This window comes from Mchenga conophoros, linkage group LG20, assembly GCF_057382185.1.
Source record: "Mchenga conophoros isolate Kocher_MC1m ecotype Shallow Benthic linkage group LG20, M_conophoros_male_GT1.1, whole genome shotgun sequence".
Taxonomy (NCBI): Eukaryota; Metazoa; Chordata; class Actinopteri; order Cichliformes; family Cichlidae; genus Mchenga; species Mchenga conophoros.
Window position 1 is genome coordinate 32,762,036 of NC_140545.1, and position 12,722 is coordinate 32,774,757.

Consider the following 12,722-nt stretch of genomic DNA (forward strand, 5'->3'; position numbering starts at 1 on the left):
GAAATCAAAGCTTGTAGCAACACTCTAGAAATTGTTACATATCATATTTAACTGTATCTCTATGAACACCAGGGTGAAACATAACAAGTCCAACCTTTCTGTACTTTTCGGGAACAGTGTGAAGGAGCGGCTCTTCATCACTCTCTGTTAGAGATTCAGGGATGTGGTTGTAATAAACAGGTGACCCTTCTTTATTTGCAGGGACCTGCAAACAACAAACATGGAAAAAAACGTAAAATACACCACGTGGAGATGGGTTTAACTTTCTTTGTAAATTTATTACAATATTGTAAAAATGACAGTTTAAAAGAGAAACAAGTTTTTTACATACCTGGTTACAGAGGCAGGCGGAAGGATTTTCCACAAAACTGTTGAAGCCAACAGTTTCAATAGTTTGTGGGATTTCTGGGTCCATCCCAGAAGCCCACCTGTTGAAAAGAAACATGTTTTAGATCGGTGGACAAGGAAGAGAAAGACGAGAGAAGTTGGGAAGAGGCTCCACAAAGGAGATGGAAAGAAAATAGATGGAACAGAGAGAAAAGACACTAAAATTAACTGGATCACCTGCCAGAGGAAAAACATGCAAGAAGAGAACAACAAAGCAGGGAAACTACAGCAACAACCAACATAACCGTACATTACAGTGAATGCAAGATCGACAAGTTCAGCTCAGTTTTGCTGTTCCATAACTGATCAGAATTATTCCTGATGAGCAGAAACAGAGAGACAGAGCGGGAGCGCAACCTTTCGATCATTATTATTTCGATCCCTCTCTCATATTCAAAACATCAATGAAAGAATATCTGATTGGGACCTGATTGAAAAGCTGAGTAAAATGAGAAATGTATAAACAATTTGTTTCATTGTGCATATGGATGAAATATAATGTAGATAAATGGGATAAAGGTTGAACTGAATGTTAACATTCATCAGATCACAGCTCAGGTTGTGTCAAACCAGCAAGTAAAAACGTTTTTGAGACACTAGAGGATGTTACCCTTCAGAGGTCCTAAATGTACTAAATGCAATTGATAAATATAAGTTATTAGCCAGTAAATGACTTGGCAATGTTCATGTAATACAAATTTATGTATTATATTTTTCCTGGAGGGCAACAAGATGGCAGCTGCAGTGTAAGTCAGACTGTGAAATAAAAGATCAAAGAAGACTTAAACAGTATTTAAATATTCAGGCTTTTTCAACATTTAGACAAATTGTGTTTGAAACTCAAACTAATCTTTATAGTATTTGTTTTATTTTACTCCAGAAGCAAAAGATGTTTTCCAAAAATTGGGACAAACTGTTGTTTAATTTTATGGTTGGTGTGGTCCTGAGAGTCGTTGAGCTTGTCTTTGTTTTTAGGGTCACAGGTTTCAAGCTGGTATCAAGGTGTGAATCATAAATGAGCCCCGCCTGGTCTCCAACAAGCCTGCCCCATAAAAGACTTTTTCTTTTGTTTCGGCCCAAATCATGTCTGTGGATCTTTTCTTTGTTAGTAACACTAAACATGTTAAAAGCTGAATTAAGGCAGGGTTTATTTTCCTGAGTTAAATTCTTTGCTAAAAAAGTTAAAAAGCTTAAATTTTCATGTTCTATTGCTGTGACACAGGTGAGTGGGTCAAACATGAAACAGGAAGTTGACCCAGAAAAGCACAGGCTGAGGAAAATGACTTAAGTGTCTTTATTGTAAGATCATAAACTTGTTATAGCTAGTTTGTTGAATAAACTGATGGAAACAGGAACATGATGAAATCAATAAAAGTGCTAATTTTTGTGTTTTTGAATGTTGGTTGTCATTTATTTTATTCACACAAATGCAGTTTGGATAAGTGCTGATGGTCCTTTGTTAATTAAAACCAAACAATCACCATTCCAAGGTTAATCAATACCACTGAAACAGATAACAGACAATAGCTGAAACTATCTTTAATCAACAGTCAACTATTAGCTTCAATTAAACTGACTCAACCAATGAGAGCATCAAATTTGGATTATATGGTTTCAGCTAGGACTAAACCAAAAGTTGTATTTTTCATTAAGTGGATGAGAAAATAAAGCCTGTAAAGTTTAAAACTTTAATTTCATTTAATCAATGTTGAACTCTGAGATTAATCCAGTCAATTTTTATTTTAATTGTTACTGAAATGTTGAATTCACCACTGATGATAATGTTTTTCATCTATATGGATCCATTTCCACAACTTTTTGATCACCACTTCAGAACAACAACTACCTGGATACACAGGATCAAGACTGAACTCTGACATTAATCCAGTGAATTTTAACAACAGTCACGCTAAAGGACCATTTAATTGATTAAATCATTGTTAGTTTGTTACAATATGTGTAACATAACTGTTGTCCAACATGCAGCAAATTTGTTGGAGAAGCTCAGAAGAATCAAACTCAACATCTGGTGCATCTCGGACATCAAGGAATTTGGTGCTTTTGACGACCTGTTGACGACGGCTGTTAATCAAGGTGTGGATTAAGCGTGCTAAACGAGGTCCTCCCAGTCTGATCAAACTCATTATCTTGGTGCAATTCAGAAACAATACGCTCAGGCAAAAACTGGGTCGACCCCCCTCTGACACCTTAATGTGGGCTTAATGATGACACGATGCCCACGTCTCCCAAAGAATTCACACCTGTATTCATGTAAACTCAGCCGCACCCACCTTGATTCAGACCCTGAAACCTGTGAGCCTAACGTTTAATGCAGGGACAGTCAACGACTCTTAGGACCGCCTTGAATCCCAGTGGAGGTTAAATACGTGGCTCTATCCATCAGACTTTAGATCTGGACTCCAGTTTTCTGCATTTCAAGAGATTGGGATTAAACCTGCAAGTACTACTATTTACAGAAGTTCCAGTTCCTCTGCAGGCTGATTTAGCTGAAGAAGATTTTTGAAGCTCTCAGCACAAGATTAGGTGAATACTGGGCCAACCATCATAGGACTATGAACTCTCTTCACTGGACTCCTCACTGGTCTCCTCAGTGGACTCCTGGGGGACTGGAGCCCTCCATGAACTCATATCTGAATCCAAACCTCCACCAAGACGTGGGAGTGTACACACAGGAGCTGGCTGTGACCGTTCCTGAGCCTGTGCACGTAAGGAAGGGGATTTTTTCTGAGCTGCACAGTAAAGTTTCAGAAGCTGGCATCCCCGTCACTGCAACACATTTTGACCTGCAGCGGGAAATGCTCTGGATGGGAAACTACACGGTAAGAGCCAAAATGATGCTTCAGCAGAGTTTGTTTCTTCTACATTCACCTTAAACGTTGCACTCTGTAATAATATTTGTGCCCTTCTCTTAGGGTCATGTAAAATCCTTCCTTGGACCTACGATGGCACACTACTCTTCTTTCCAAGTGCACGCAACTGATGCCATCAGACACATACAGAGTTTGGACACAGGCGTGCTGTTCCTTTCTGAGTGCAACCTCAGATGTTACACTCGTGGAGGCCTCGTCATGTTTGATTATCGGTAAGTGTTACATTGACTGTTGATGATCTGAAGCTGTGAAATTATTCCTTATGTTATTGAATTAATGGCCATTTTTGGTGCTTTGCAGGATGGAAGAAGGAGCTGATATGCACAGTCTCCTCATGACTGATAACATGCTGCTCATGGGGGGATTACAAAACTATGTGGTTGAAATTGACATGAACACACTTCAAGAAACTCAAAAAGTAAGACACCAGGCTTATGTTTATCAAAATCCACAACTATCTATGCTTACACCACTGGCACATCATACAACTGACTTCACAGCGAGTGTCTGACTGTCTGCTGTCTTGATTGTCCTTTCAGTTCAGAGTGGAGGCACCTGGAGTGACAATAATGCGTCAGACCAATCGTTTCTTCGTCTTTGGGCACCCTTCTGGCAAAGTAAGTATCACCTGATTGGATCAGTTTGATGAGGTTTGGTTTATATCTCTCTAACACTGACCCTCTGCTGATAACAGGTGACCCTTCGAGACTTACGCACATTTAGGACACAAAAGTTTGACGCATTTCCTGGCGGCCTGTCAGACTTTGATGTTCACGGAAACCTTTTGGCTGTGAGTGGGTTCTCCAGCCGAGGGCTGAATGAACGTTTCCTGATGGTGTATGACCTCCGCATGATGCGAGCTGCAACCCCCCTTTGGGTGCATGTGGATCCTTTCTTCGTGCGCTTCCTTCCTACCTACACGTCACGGCTCGCAATCATCTCACAGACAGGTATGAAGCTGGCTTCAGGATTCTTTAGTCCAGTTTTCTGTAGCATAGTCTTACTATGTTTGGCCAATAAATGTGACACACAATTTCTTTGTGTGATTTGTGGCTTTGCTATAAACTGCCTGCATTCTGTGTCTTTTTCCAGGTGAGTGTCAGTTCTGTGAGCCCACTGGCCTCGCCAACATGGCGGATATTTTCCACGTCAACACAAACGGCCACTTTCTCACAAGTTTTGAGGTCTCATCCAGCAAACAAGCCTTAGCCTTTGGAGATTCGGGGGGATGTGTGCGTCTCTGGTCCGATACTCGGGACGTTATGTTTAACGTCTACTCCAGAGAGCCCTGCGTTGTGGATGCACAGCCTCAGCTGGCCTGGAATCATAACCTGCAGCCCTGCTCTCCCATCCCCACTGCCCAGGCTACACCCAGCTCAAGGTAACACAATCACTAACGAGACTGAAGAGTTTGCATTAGAGCGTTCATAAATATTGTTTTCAGATTCAATAAAAGTTTGTAAGATAATGTCGAGTCTTCCCCAGTTGATATAAATGGTTAGTCTCACGTAGTTCCCATTAAAGGTTTCCATCTAAAACATGTTTCTTTTCAACAGGTGGGCTCCTGGGATGGACCCAGAAATCCCACAAACTATTGAAACTGTTGGCTTCAACAGTTATGTGGAAAATCCTTCCGCCTGCCTCTGTAACCAGGTATGTAAAAAACTTATTGCTGTTTTAAACTGTAATTTTTACAATATTGTAATAAATTTACAAAAAAAGTTAAACCCATCTCCACGTGGTGTATTTTAAGTTTTTTTTCCTGTTTGTTGTTTGCAGGTCCCTGCAAATAAAGAAGGGTCACCTGTTTATTACAACCACATCCCTGAATCTCTAACAGAGAGTGATGAAGAGCCGCTCCTTCACACTGTTCCCGAAAAGTACAGAAAGGTTGGACTTGCTACGTTTCACCCTGGTTTTCATAGAGATACAGTTAATTTTAAGATGTAACAATTTCTAGAGTGTTGCTACAAGCTTTGATTTCCAAAACATGTGACGAAGATGTGTTTGTTGTGCTTCAGGTGACAATTAAATACTCTAAACGTGGACGGGAAGATTTTGACTTCAAACATTACAACAGGACGTTGTTTGCTGGCCTGGAGCCGCAGATTCCCAACGCCTACTGTAACTGCATGATCCAGGTAAGAAGCTGAAGGTTCACAATGTGTACATTTAATTTTTAATATGAGACAATTTGTCAAATGTTCCATGGGTCTTTTATGTTTGCATCTTAGGTGTTATACTTCCTGGAGCCAGTTCGCTGCCTTGTTCAGAATCATTTGTGCCACAAGGAGTTTTGTTTGGCTTGTGAACTCGGCTTCCTCTTCCACATGTTGGATTTGTCACAAGGAGATCCATGTCAGGTAAGTTTCTTTCTTTCTTTGTTTTCAATCTGTTGGGGATTGCAAGGCTCTTACTTTGAAATCTCATTTTGTTGTGACTGCCCAAAGTAACCTCTAATGTCTTCTTCCTTAAGGCCAGCAACTTCCTCAGAGCACTTCGAAACGTCCTTGAAGCCAAAGAGATGGGCCTGATCCTCTCAAACTGTGAGGAGACGACAGGAACAGTCGAGCTAGGTCGCTTAATCCAGAGATGGAATCACTTCATCCTCTACCAGCTCTTCCAGGAGACACAGGAGCAGGAGGATCCACGGGCCTACAGGACGACCAGGAGCAGGTAAAACACATCGTTGTTGACCTGCATTCTTACTGGACACTGTCCCAGTCTTATCATTATGTTTGTTTATAAATGCAGAGTTTTCCTTCTGGTTTCTGAAACTGTGATTTGTGTTTGTGTTGCAGTTCTCTGGGCTCCTCTGGCGACTCTGTCATTAGAGAGCTGTTTTGTTCTGAAGTTGAGAACCGCAGCCTGTGTCTCTGTGGCATAGAAACAGTCTACTCCTCCCTCATGTTGCTGTTCAACATGCATTACCCCAACTCTCAAGGTGAGTCTGAGAGCACTGAGAGCATGGATATCTGTGACTGTGAATTACTCTGTCTTTGAAACTTGAACTATTAATGATTATATAATGGTTTGAATTAATTTAGTTTTTGAATGAGCAGAGGGAAATATCTGCTTGATTTGATGTATACACTGATATTCATTGTACTTTGACACTTCAGGAGAAAGAATAAAGGAGCACGACTTTGCTGAGATCCTGAAGAAAAGCATCTGCCTGCAGCAGAGATCTCACACATGGTGTGGAAACTGTGACAAGTATCAGCCCACAGTGAGTTACAGCTTTCATTCACTCATAATGACAATTCATTTATGGTTGGTTGTTACCTGTTGTGCAGGGTAATCATTTCTTTGTGTTACACTGTAGGTGCAGACACGCAACATTCGATGTCTCCCAGATGTTTTGGTGATAAACTGTGAGGTGAACAGCAGCAAAGAGGCTGAATTCTGGAAGGTTCAGGCCGAGGTAAGCCACTGATTCACTGTGTTTAAATACAGTTAAAAGAAAGTAATGATTTATCTGTTCATTATTTACATGATTGCCCATGTTTCTGTTTTTATAGTACGCCTTCAACAAATCCATGCAGAAGACAGATCAGGATCAGCGTCACGTGTGGATCCCCGCCACTCTCAAGATGTCCCTCAGCAAAAGTCAGAGACTGGAGATCAGCAGCTGGCCTGAGGGTGAGGAGGTGAGGACTTTAGATTTTCAGCTGATCTTTGCACTTGAAGAAATAATTGAGTAACTTTTCATCACCAAGTTAAAATTTCACTTCAAGATTAAAACCATATTTCCAGGAGCAATATTTTTAAAACATTATTACACTAATCTGTAGATATTGAACTATAGGTTGGTTTTAGTGTTTTTGTTTCTGTAACACATGAATTTCTCAACTGTTGTGAAATAAAAAAGTTTATCTTACAATTATTTGCACTTTCTGTTACTAGTTAAGTGCTGCTGAACAGGCGGAGGGAGCTTCTCTGTATGACTTGGTGGTCACGGTGCCGCACATCCTGGACGCTGGCGCGGGTGGTAATCTGGTCGCACACATCAAAGTGGGTGAGACCTACCATCAAAGAAAAGAGGTGAGTGACGCTTAGATAAGAAAATTTGACATCTGCTGACTACAAAAAGTTTCATTTTTAACATTCAAAATGATTTTATTATTTCAGGGAGTCTCTCGCCAGCAGTGGTACCTCTTCAATGACTTCCTCATTGAGCCGATTGAGCAGGTAAGGATCCTAGATAAGATTCCTGCTTGTTTATTCATGCTAACTTTAATGTGTGCAGTCATTTAAAAATGTTCTCCTTTTGTTTTCAGACTGAGGCTGCACAGTTTGATGTGAGCTGGAAAGTGCCAGCCATCCTGTGTTACGCCAAGAGAAACTACCACACCAAATACGACCTCCGCAGTGAGTTTCAGCACAATCAGTCTGAAGTCAAATCCGACTTATATCGGACTCAGAAGCAGAGCAAGACAGACGCCACTTTCATCCCACTCACAGTCAGTGAGATGCCGCAGGCTGGTGACCTGGTGGGGCTGGACGCTGAGTTTGTAAAACTCAGTGAGGTAAGTCTGGCTATGATACCATCATTTACTATAATATAGGATCGAAAACAATTTTAAATATTCCTAATACATATTTTCAGTAGTTCAGCTAATCTGACTCAAGTATTTAAAACAAATTTGACCCCTGAATGTGTGCGTTTGCAGGAGGAAGCAGTGCTGCATAGTGACGGCACCAAATCGACCATCACGCCCAGTCAGATGTCTGTGGCCAGGATCACCTGTGTGAGGGGTCAGGGGCCCAACGAGGGGGTCCCCTTCATCGATGACTACATCTCCACTCAGGAGCAGGTGAGAAGCTGCAGAGAGAAAAGACCACGATGACCTAAAAGAATGAATATATAATGTTTCAAGGATCCACCCGCTAACTTGTCAATTTGTTCTTCCAGGTGGTCGACTATTTGACAAAATACTCTGGAATCGAACCTGGAGACCTGGATGCCACAGTATCCTCTAAGCACGTGACCACGCTGAAGTCGACCTACCTGAAGCTACGCTTCCTCATCGATGCAGGAGTTCGCTTCGTCGGCCACGGCCTGCAGAATGACTTTCGTGTCATTAATTTAGTGGTACGTTATTTCATCAGTTTTAAATTTCAAATTAGTTCATATAGTTTAAAGATGTGATTTTTTTATAGATGTGCTTTGATTTTAATGTTTTTTATTTTCTGTTTCTTAAGGTTCCCAAAGATCAAGTTATCGACACCGTGCACCTCTTCCGATTGCCCTACAAGAGGATGATTTCTCTGAAATTCCTTGCTTGGTATTTTCTTGGTAAGTTAGTAGAAACAAAAAAAACAAAATCAAATCCAAATAATCCAAATATGAGTCTTTAATCGAATTAAATCACATTATTACAGTGAGAGGGATTAGGATCCAAATATGTAAACTGGATAATCCGCTCATATTACCGAAGTCAGTATAGTTCATGATGTTTTAGTTGTCATCAAACTCATCTTGGAATTAAATCTGAACAACAAAGTATTTAGAGGCTTTTTTGAGTTCATGCACTAAAGCGTACGTGTCAATTCCTCATATCCACACTGTAATCTGAAGCTGAACACTTTCATTTTAATCATTCCTGACCTTTTTTTCATGTCCACAGGCCTCAACATCCAGGGAGAAACCCACGACAGCACGGAGGACTCATGCACAGCCCTGAAGCTTTACAGGAAGTACCTGGAGCTGTATCAGGAAGGAGGGAATCATTACGTGATGAAGGTGCTCTACGAAGTCTACGACAAAGGCTTCCAGCTGAACTGGAAAGTCCCGGATTCGGACATGAGATAGTCCGTCTGAGTGGACTGAATGCACTCTCCTTCCATCCACGGGTGCTGCTGTGCTTCCCTCTGTGATGGGACTGTGAGCAACACCATGACCTGAAGATGCTCGGGCTGCTTATTTTGTATCATATTTTATAGTTATTTGCTTTGAGTCAGTGACTCAGTTGTTTTTATCATATCTAAATATAAGCTTTTTATTTCAGAGAGGTTTACAGGGGGGAAAGTGATCATTCAAAATATGAATTTGAAGCATTTTGTTTTTGTTTTAAAGGAAAAAGTCAAACTTGTTGCATGTAAATGAAGTCATCCTGAGCACTGTAAAATGTTTGTTGTTTGATACCAGGAAGTGGAGAATGTGCACGAATCCATGAAAATCTTGATTAAAACAGATTCCAACCACAATGAATTTAGTTTGTTTTTTTTCACCAGATTCTGTGAAATCTGTTGCACTGTTCATTTTCCAGCTAACTTTTTGCAGCTTTCTCAGAATTCAGATCAACGTTCAATTTTTCAAAAGCTGTTATTTCTCTTCTATAAATGACACATTTAGCAAGTTTGAAAAAATTGTCCTCAATATTTCACCTCGACATCTTTAAAATGCTCTAACTGGTAAGGACTGTGCTTCAAGTGCAGCATTTACAGCCACCACCAAAAGTAGTAACTATACTTTAATAGACGTGCTTCATTTAATAAAGCTTTAAGTCACATTTGAACGATTTTTTGATATAATGGTGCCCTCTGCTGGATAATATGCACACTCTTACCGTTCACTCTTACAGTTGTTTTTAAAGGTTTATGTCATTATTTTCATTGTTTTTCGGCTTGTTTTGTTTTGGGAACCATAAAATGAAATTGTTTGAACTCCTTGTCTGGTCTTACCAACAACTCTACAAGTAAAACTAAACATACAGTTAGTAATGATCCAGGAGATATGTTAAAAAACTACACAACACAGTTATTTCAATGTTCCACGAAAGAATGTGTAAATCTACACAGAGTATAGTAATCCTGTTCAGCTGGATATGTAGAGGTCAGGGATGAATGTGTTGTGTAGTCTCAATAATATTAAAGCAATAGTGTGATCACAATACTGATAACTGGGAGGCTTAAAAACGAGCTATTACAGTCTCAGAAATATTGTAATATCGACAATAATACTAAAATAAATCAGTACGAATATTGTTGTCAATATGTGGCGAGTAAGACAGTCAAGGCCTTTGAACCAGTTCAAGGCTCCGAAATCAACAGATTCTGTGAGAGAGAGGAAGCATTTTTTCAGGGGTATAAAAGTCCAAAGAAAGTTGTAACCTTTTCCGTGCCAGAGTATTGTTTAAACTTAAAAGTCAGTCAGAAGTCACCAAACACTCAGGACTCTTCAGAAGATCGTGAAGTAGACTTATAACACTACGAATGGCTGGTGTGAAGCTGATATCCAGGTCCAGATTTAGTAAGTAGAAATTTCTTTGGGTGATGCACAGTGCGCTAATTCATGTGATTCATATACAAAGATGTAAACATTTAATTTCAACAATTCCCAGCCAAACGCAGCGCAAAGCAGCGGCTTACACATGAGCACATCCGCATCCACAGCAACAACCAACATAACCACAAGTAACAGTAAATAATAAATATTGAATGTTACTGAGCAGCACACAAGTCCGACAACACACACCTGTGTGCGTGTAGATCCATATATTCACAAGGGTTCTCCGTGTAACTGTCTAATAGTAGGTGTGGGGAGCCCTGCCCCCCAGGACATGAAGCAGGAATGGAGGAGATCAAGGCCCCAGACATCTACAAGCCCCCCAGAGCACGAGAGCAGTGTAGCAAAGTAACTGCGCGAATTGCTCGTTATTTTCTGCAGGCTGTGTGAGGCTGTGTCTTACTGGAGTCTGACACCGACAAGGTCACACTAACAGCTGCATTTTGATATTTGAATATCGTGGTTATGTTTTGACTGAGAGAAGAAAAAAAAACGAAGTAGACGAAAATCGCTCCAATTTCAATTATGGGTCGATCTGTGTGAGGATATTAAAAAAGAAAAGTTCATCTCAGTTTTGCTGTTCCATAAAAGATCAGTATTATTTCTGAAGAGCAGAAACGGAGAGACAGAGAGGGAGCACAACATTTTGATCCCAACCCTCATATTTACCTATTAACAATTAAAGAATGCCTAATTGGGACCTGACTGAAAAGATGATTAAAATGAGAAATGGACCCTTTCATTCAAAGCAGGACACAAATGTGTTCAGTTAGTCACAGCTAAACATAAAAGTACAATAACAAAAATATGAGCAAAGATTGATGCTTGACTTTAATGGCAACTTTGACAATTAATTCTCATGGATTTCTGTCAATTTGCAAATTATATGTACTATGTATAAAATTTGTCTGTTTAATAAAAACAATTTGTTTTATTGTGCATATCTATGAAATATAATGTGGATAAATGGGACAAAGGTTGAACTGAATCTTAACATTTATCAGATCACAGGTGAGGCTGTGTTAAAGCAGCAAGGAAAACATTTTTTTGAGACACTAGAGGATGTTGAATTTCAGAGGTCCTAAATATGCATTATTTAAAGGTCTTAAAGGTCTTCTGAGTTTTTGCTTTTTGGTTGTGCAAACAAACTAAATACAGGTATGTCTGTGAAGGTTCTCAGTCATCCAGGTCATCGCAGTCAAAGGAGCTTGCAAAGAAAAGCGTCTGGACTTCTTTAAGTTACTTGAAGACTGTGATGGCTGCACTTACAGCCACACAGTGGTAATACCCACCATGTTAGTGTAGAGGCTTATAAGTAACATTGCATTCACATTTCTTTCTTTAAATATAGGAATTTATTTACAGGACAATAAATAACTGGTTTTGGTTTAGTTAATTAATATATCCACATAACGCTGCATTCTAAAATAAGTGCACACATTTTAGTTTACACTGTTATGTATGATTAATCTTTTGTTTTCTGAGTTACCTTAGTTGCAGCTGTTCCAGTCCCTTGATTAAGGAGCCAAGAGGTGGAAAAGGGGCAGAGCGAGCTTTAAAGGAAGGCTACAAATTGGTTCACGCCATAACTCAGGACCATGGGGGGGAACTGGAGTTCATTATGTTTGGTTTAGTTAGGTTTTGTGTGTTTTACCCCTTTTCCTGTTTTTGTGGGCTGATCAGCCACTATTTAAGTTTCCCCTTTGTCTCATTAAGTTAGGTCAGTTTGTTTGAGTTATCAGTTGTGTTGTTAACTTTGAGTAGAGTTTTGTTAGTTTGACCTCTTTTATGGGCCCAAGATTTTGATTCTTTTTGCATGAGTTAACCAATTATGTTTTTTGGGTTAAATAAAAAATCATTTTTTGGACTTTAACCTGTGCCTAAGTTTCCTTCACTGCTCGGTCCATCACAAAGACGTTGTAGCCGGTGTATCAGAAAAACTCAGGAGAGTTTTCTCCAAGCATGACATCCTGGTGCATTTCAGACCCAGCAACACGCTCAGACAAAAACTGGTTCACCCGAAAGACAAAACGCCAAAACATATGAGTGTACAATGTGGTGTATGCTGTACAGTGCAACGAGGAATGCCGAGACCGCTTCATTGGAGAGACCAAACAGCCACTTCACAAGCGCATGGCACAACACAGAAGAGC

At 40.1% G+C, this 12,722-nt stretch overlaps 1 protein-coding gene across 1 annotated transcript; it reads left to right on the plus strand.

Moving 5' to 3' along the window:
* The first annotated feature begins 2,960 nt into the window (after window positions 1-2,960).
* Window positions 2,961-9,093, plus strand: LOC146551214 (PAN2-PAN3 deadenylation complex catalytic subunit PAN2-like). Its single transcript, XM_085261016.1, has 22 exons — window positions 2,961-3,227; window positions 3,321-3,490; window positions 3,579-3,696; window positions 3,818-3,895; window positions 3,973-4,228; window positions 4,371-4,659; window positions 4,835-4,931; window positions 5,058-5,168; window positions 5,300-5,419; window positions 5,513-5,641; window positions 5,755-5,954; window positions 6,080-6,222; window positions 6,401-6,507; window positions 6,604-6,702; window positions 6,800-6,928; window positions 7,185-7,322; window positions 7,410-7,469; window positions 7,559-7,807; window positions 7,952-8,095; window positions 8,194-8,373; window positions 8,484-8,577; window positions 8,909-9,093. Exons 1-22 carry the CDS (start codon window positions 2,961-2,963, stop codon window positions 9,091-9,093), a joined length of 3,363 nt encoding a protein of 1,120 aa, XP_085117142.1.
* Window positions 9,094-12,722: the final 3,629 nt, after the last annotated feature.

Coding starts and splice junctions, on each gene's coding strand:
- LOC146551214 (XM_085261016.1), top strand. CDS start 2,961: ATGAACTCTCTTCACTGGACTCCTCACTGGTCTCCTCAGTGGACTCCT. Junction 3,491..3,578: donor CTCGTCATGTTTGATTATCG/GTAAGTGTTACA, acceptor GGTGCTTTGCAG/GATGGAAGAAGGAGCTGATA. Junction 4,932..5,057: donor CCGCCTGCCTCTGTAACCAG/GTATGTAAAAAA, acceptor TGTTGTTTGCAG/GTCCCTGCAAATAAAGAAGG.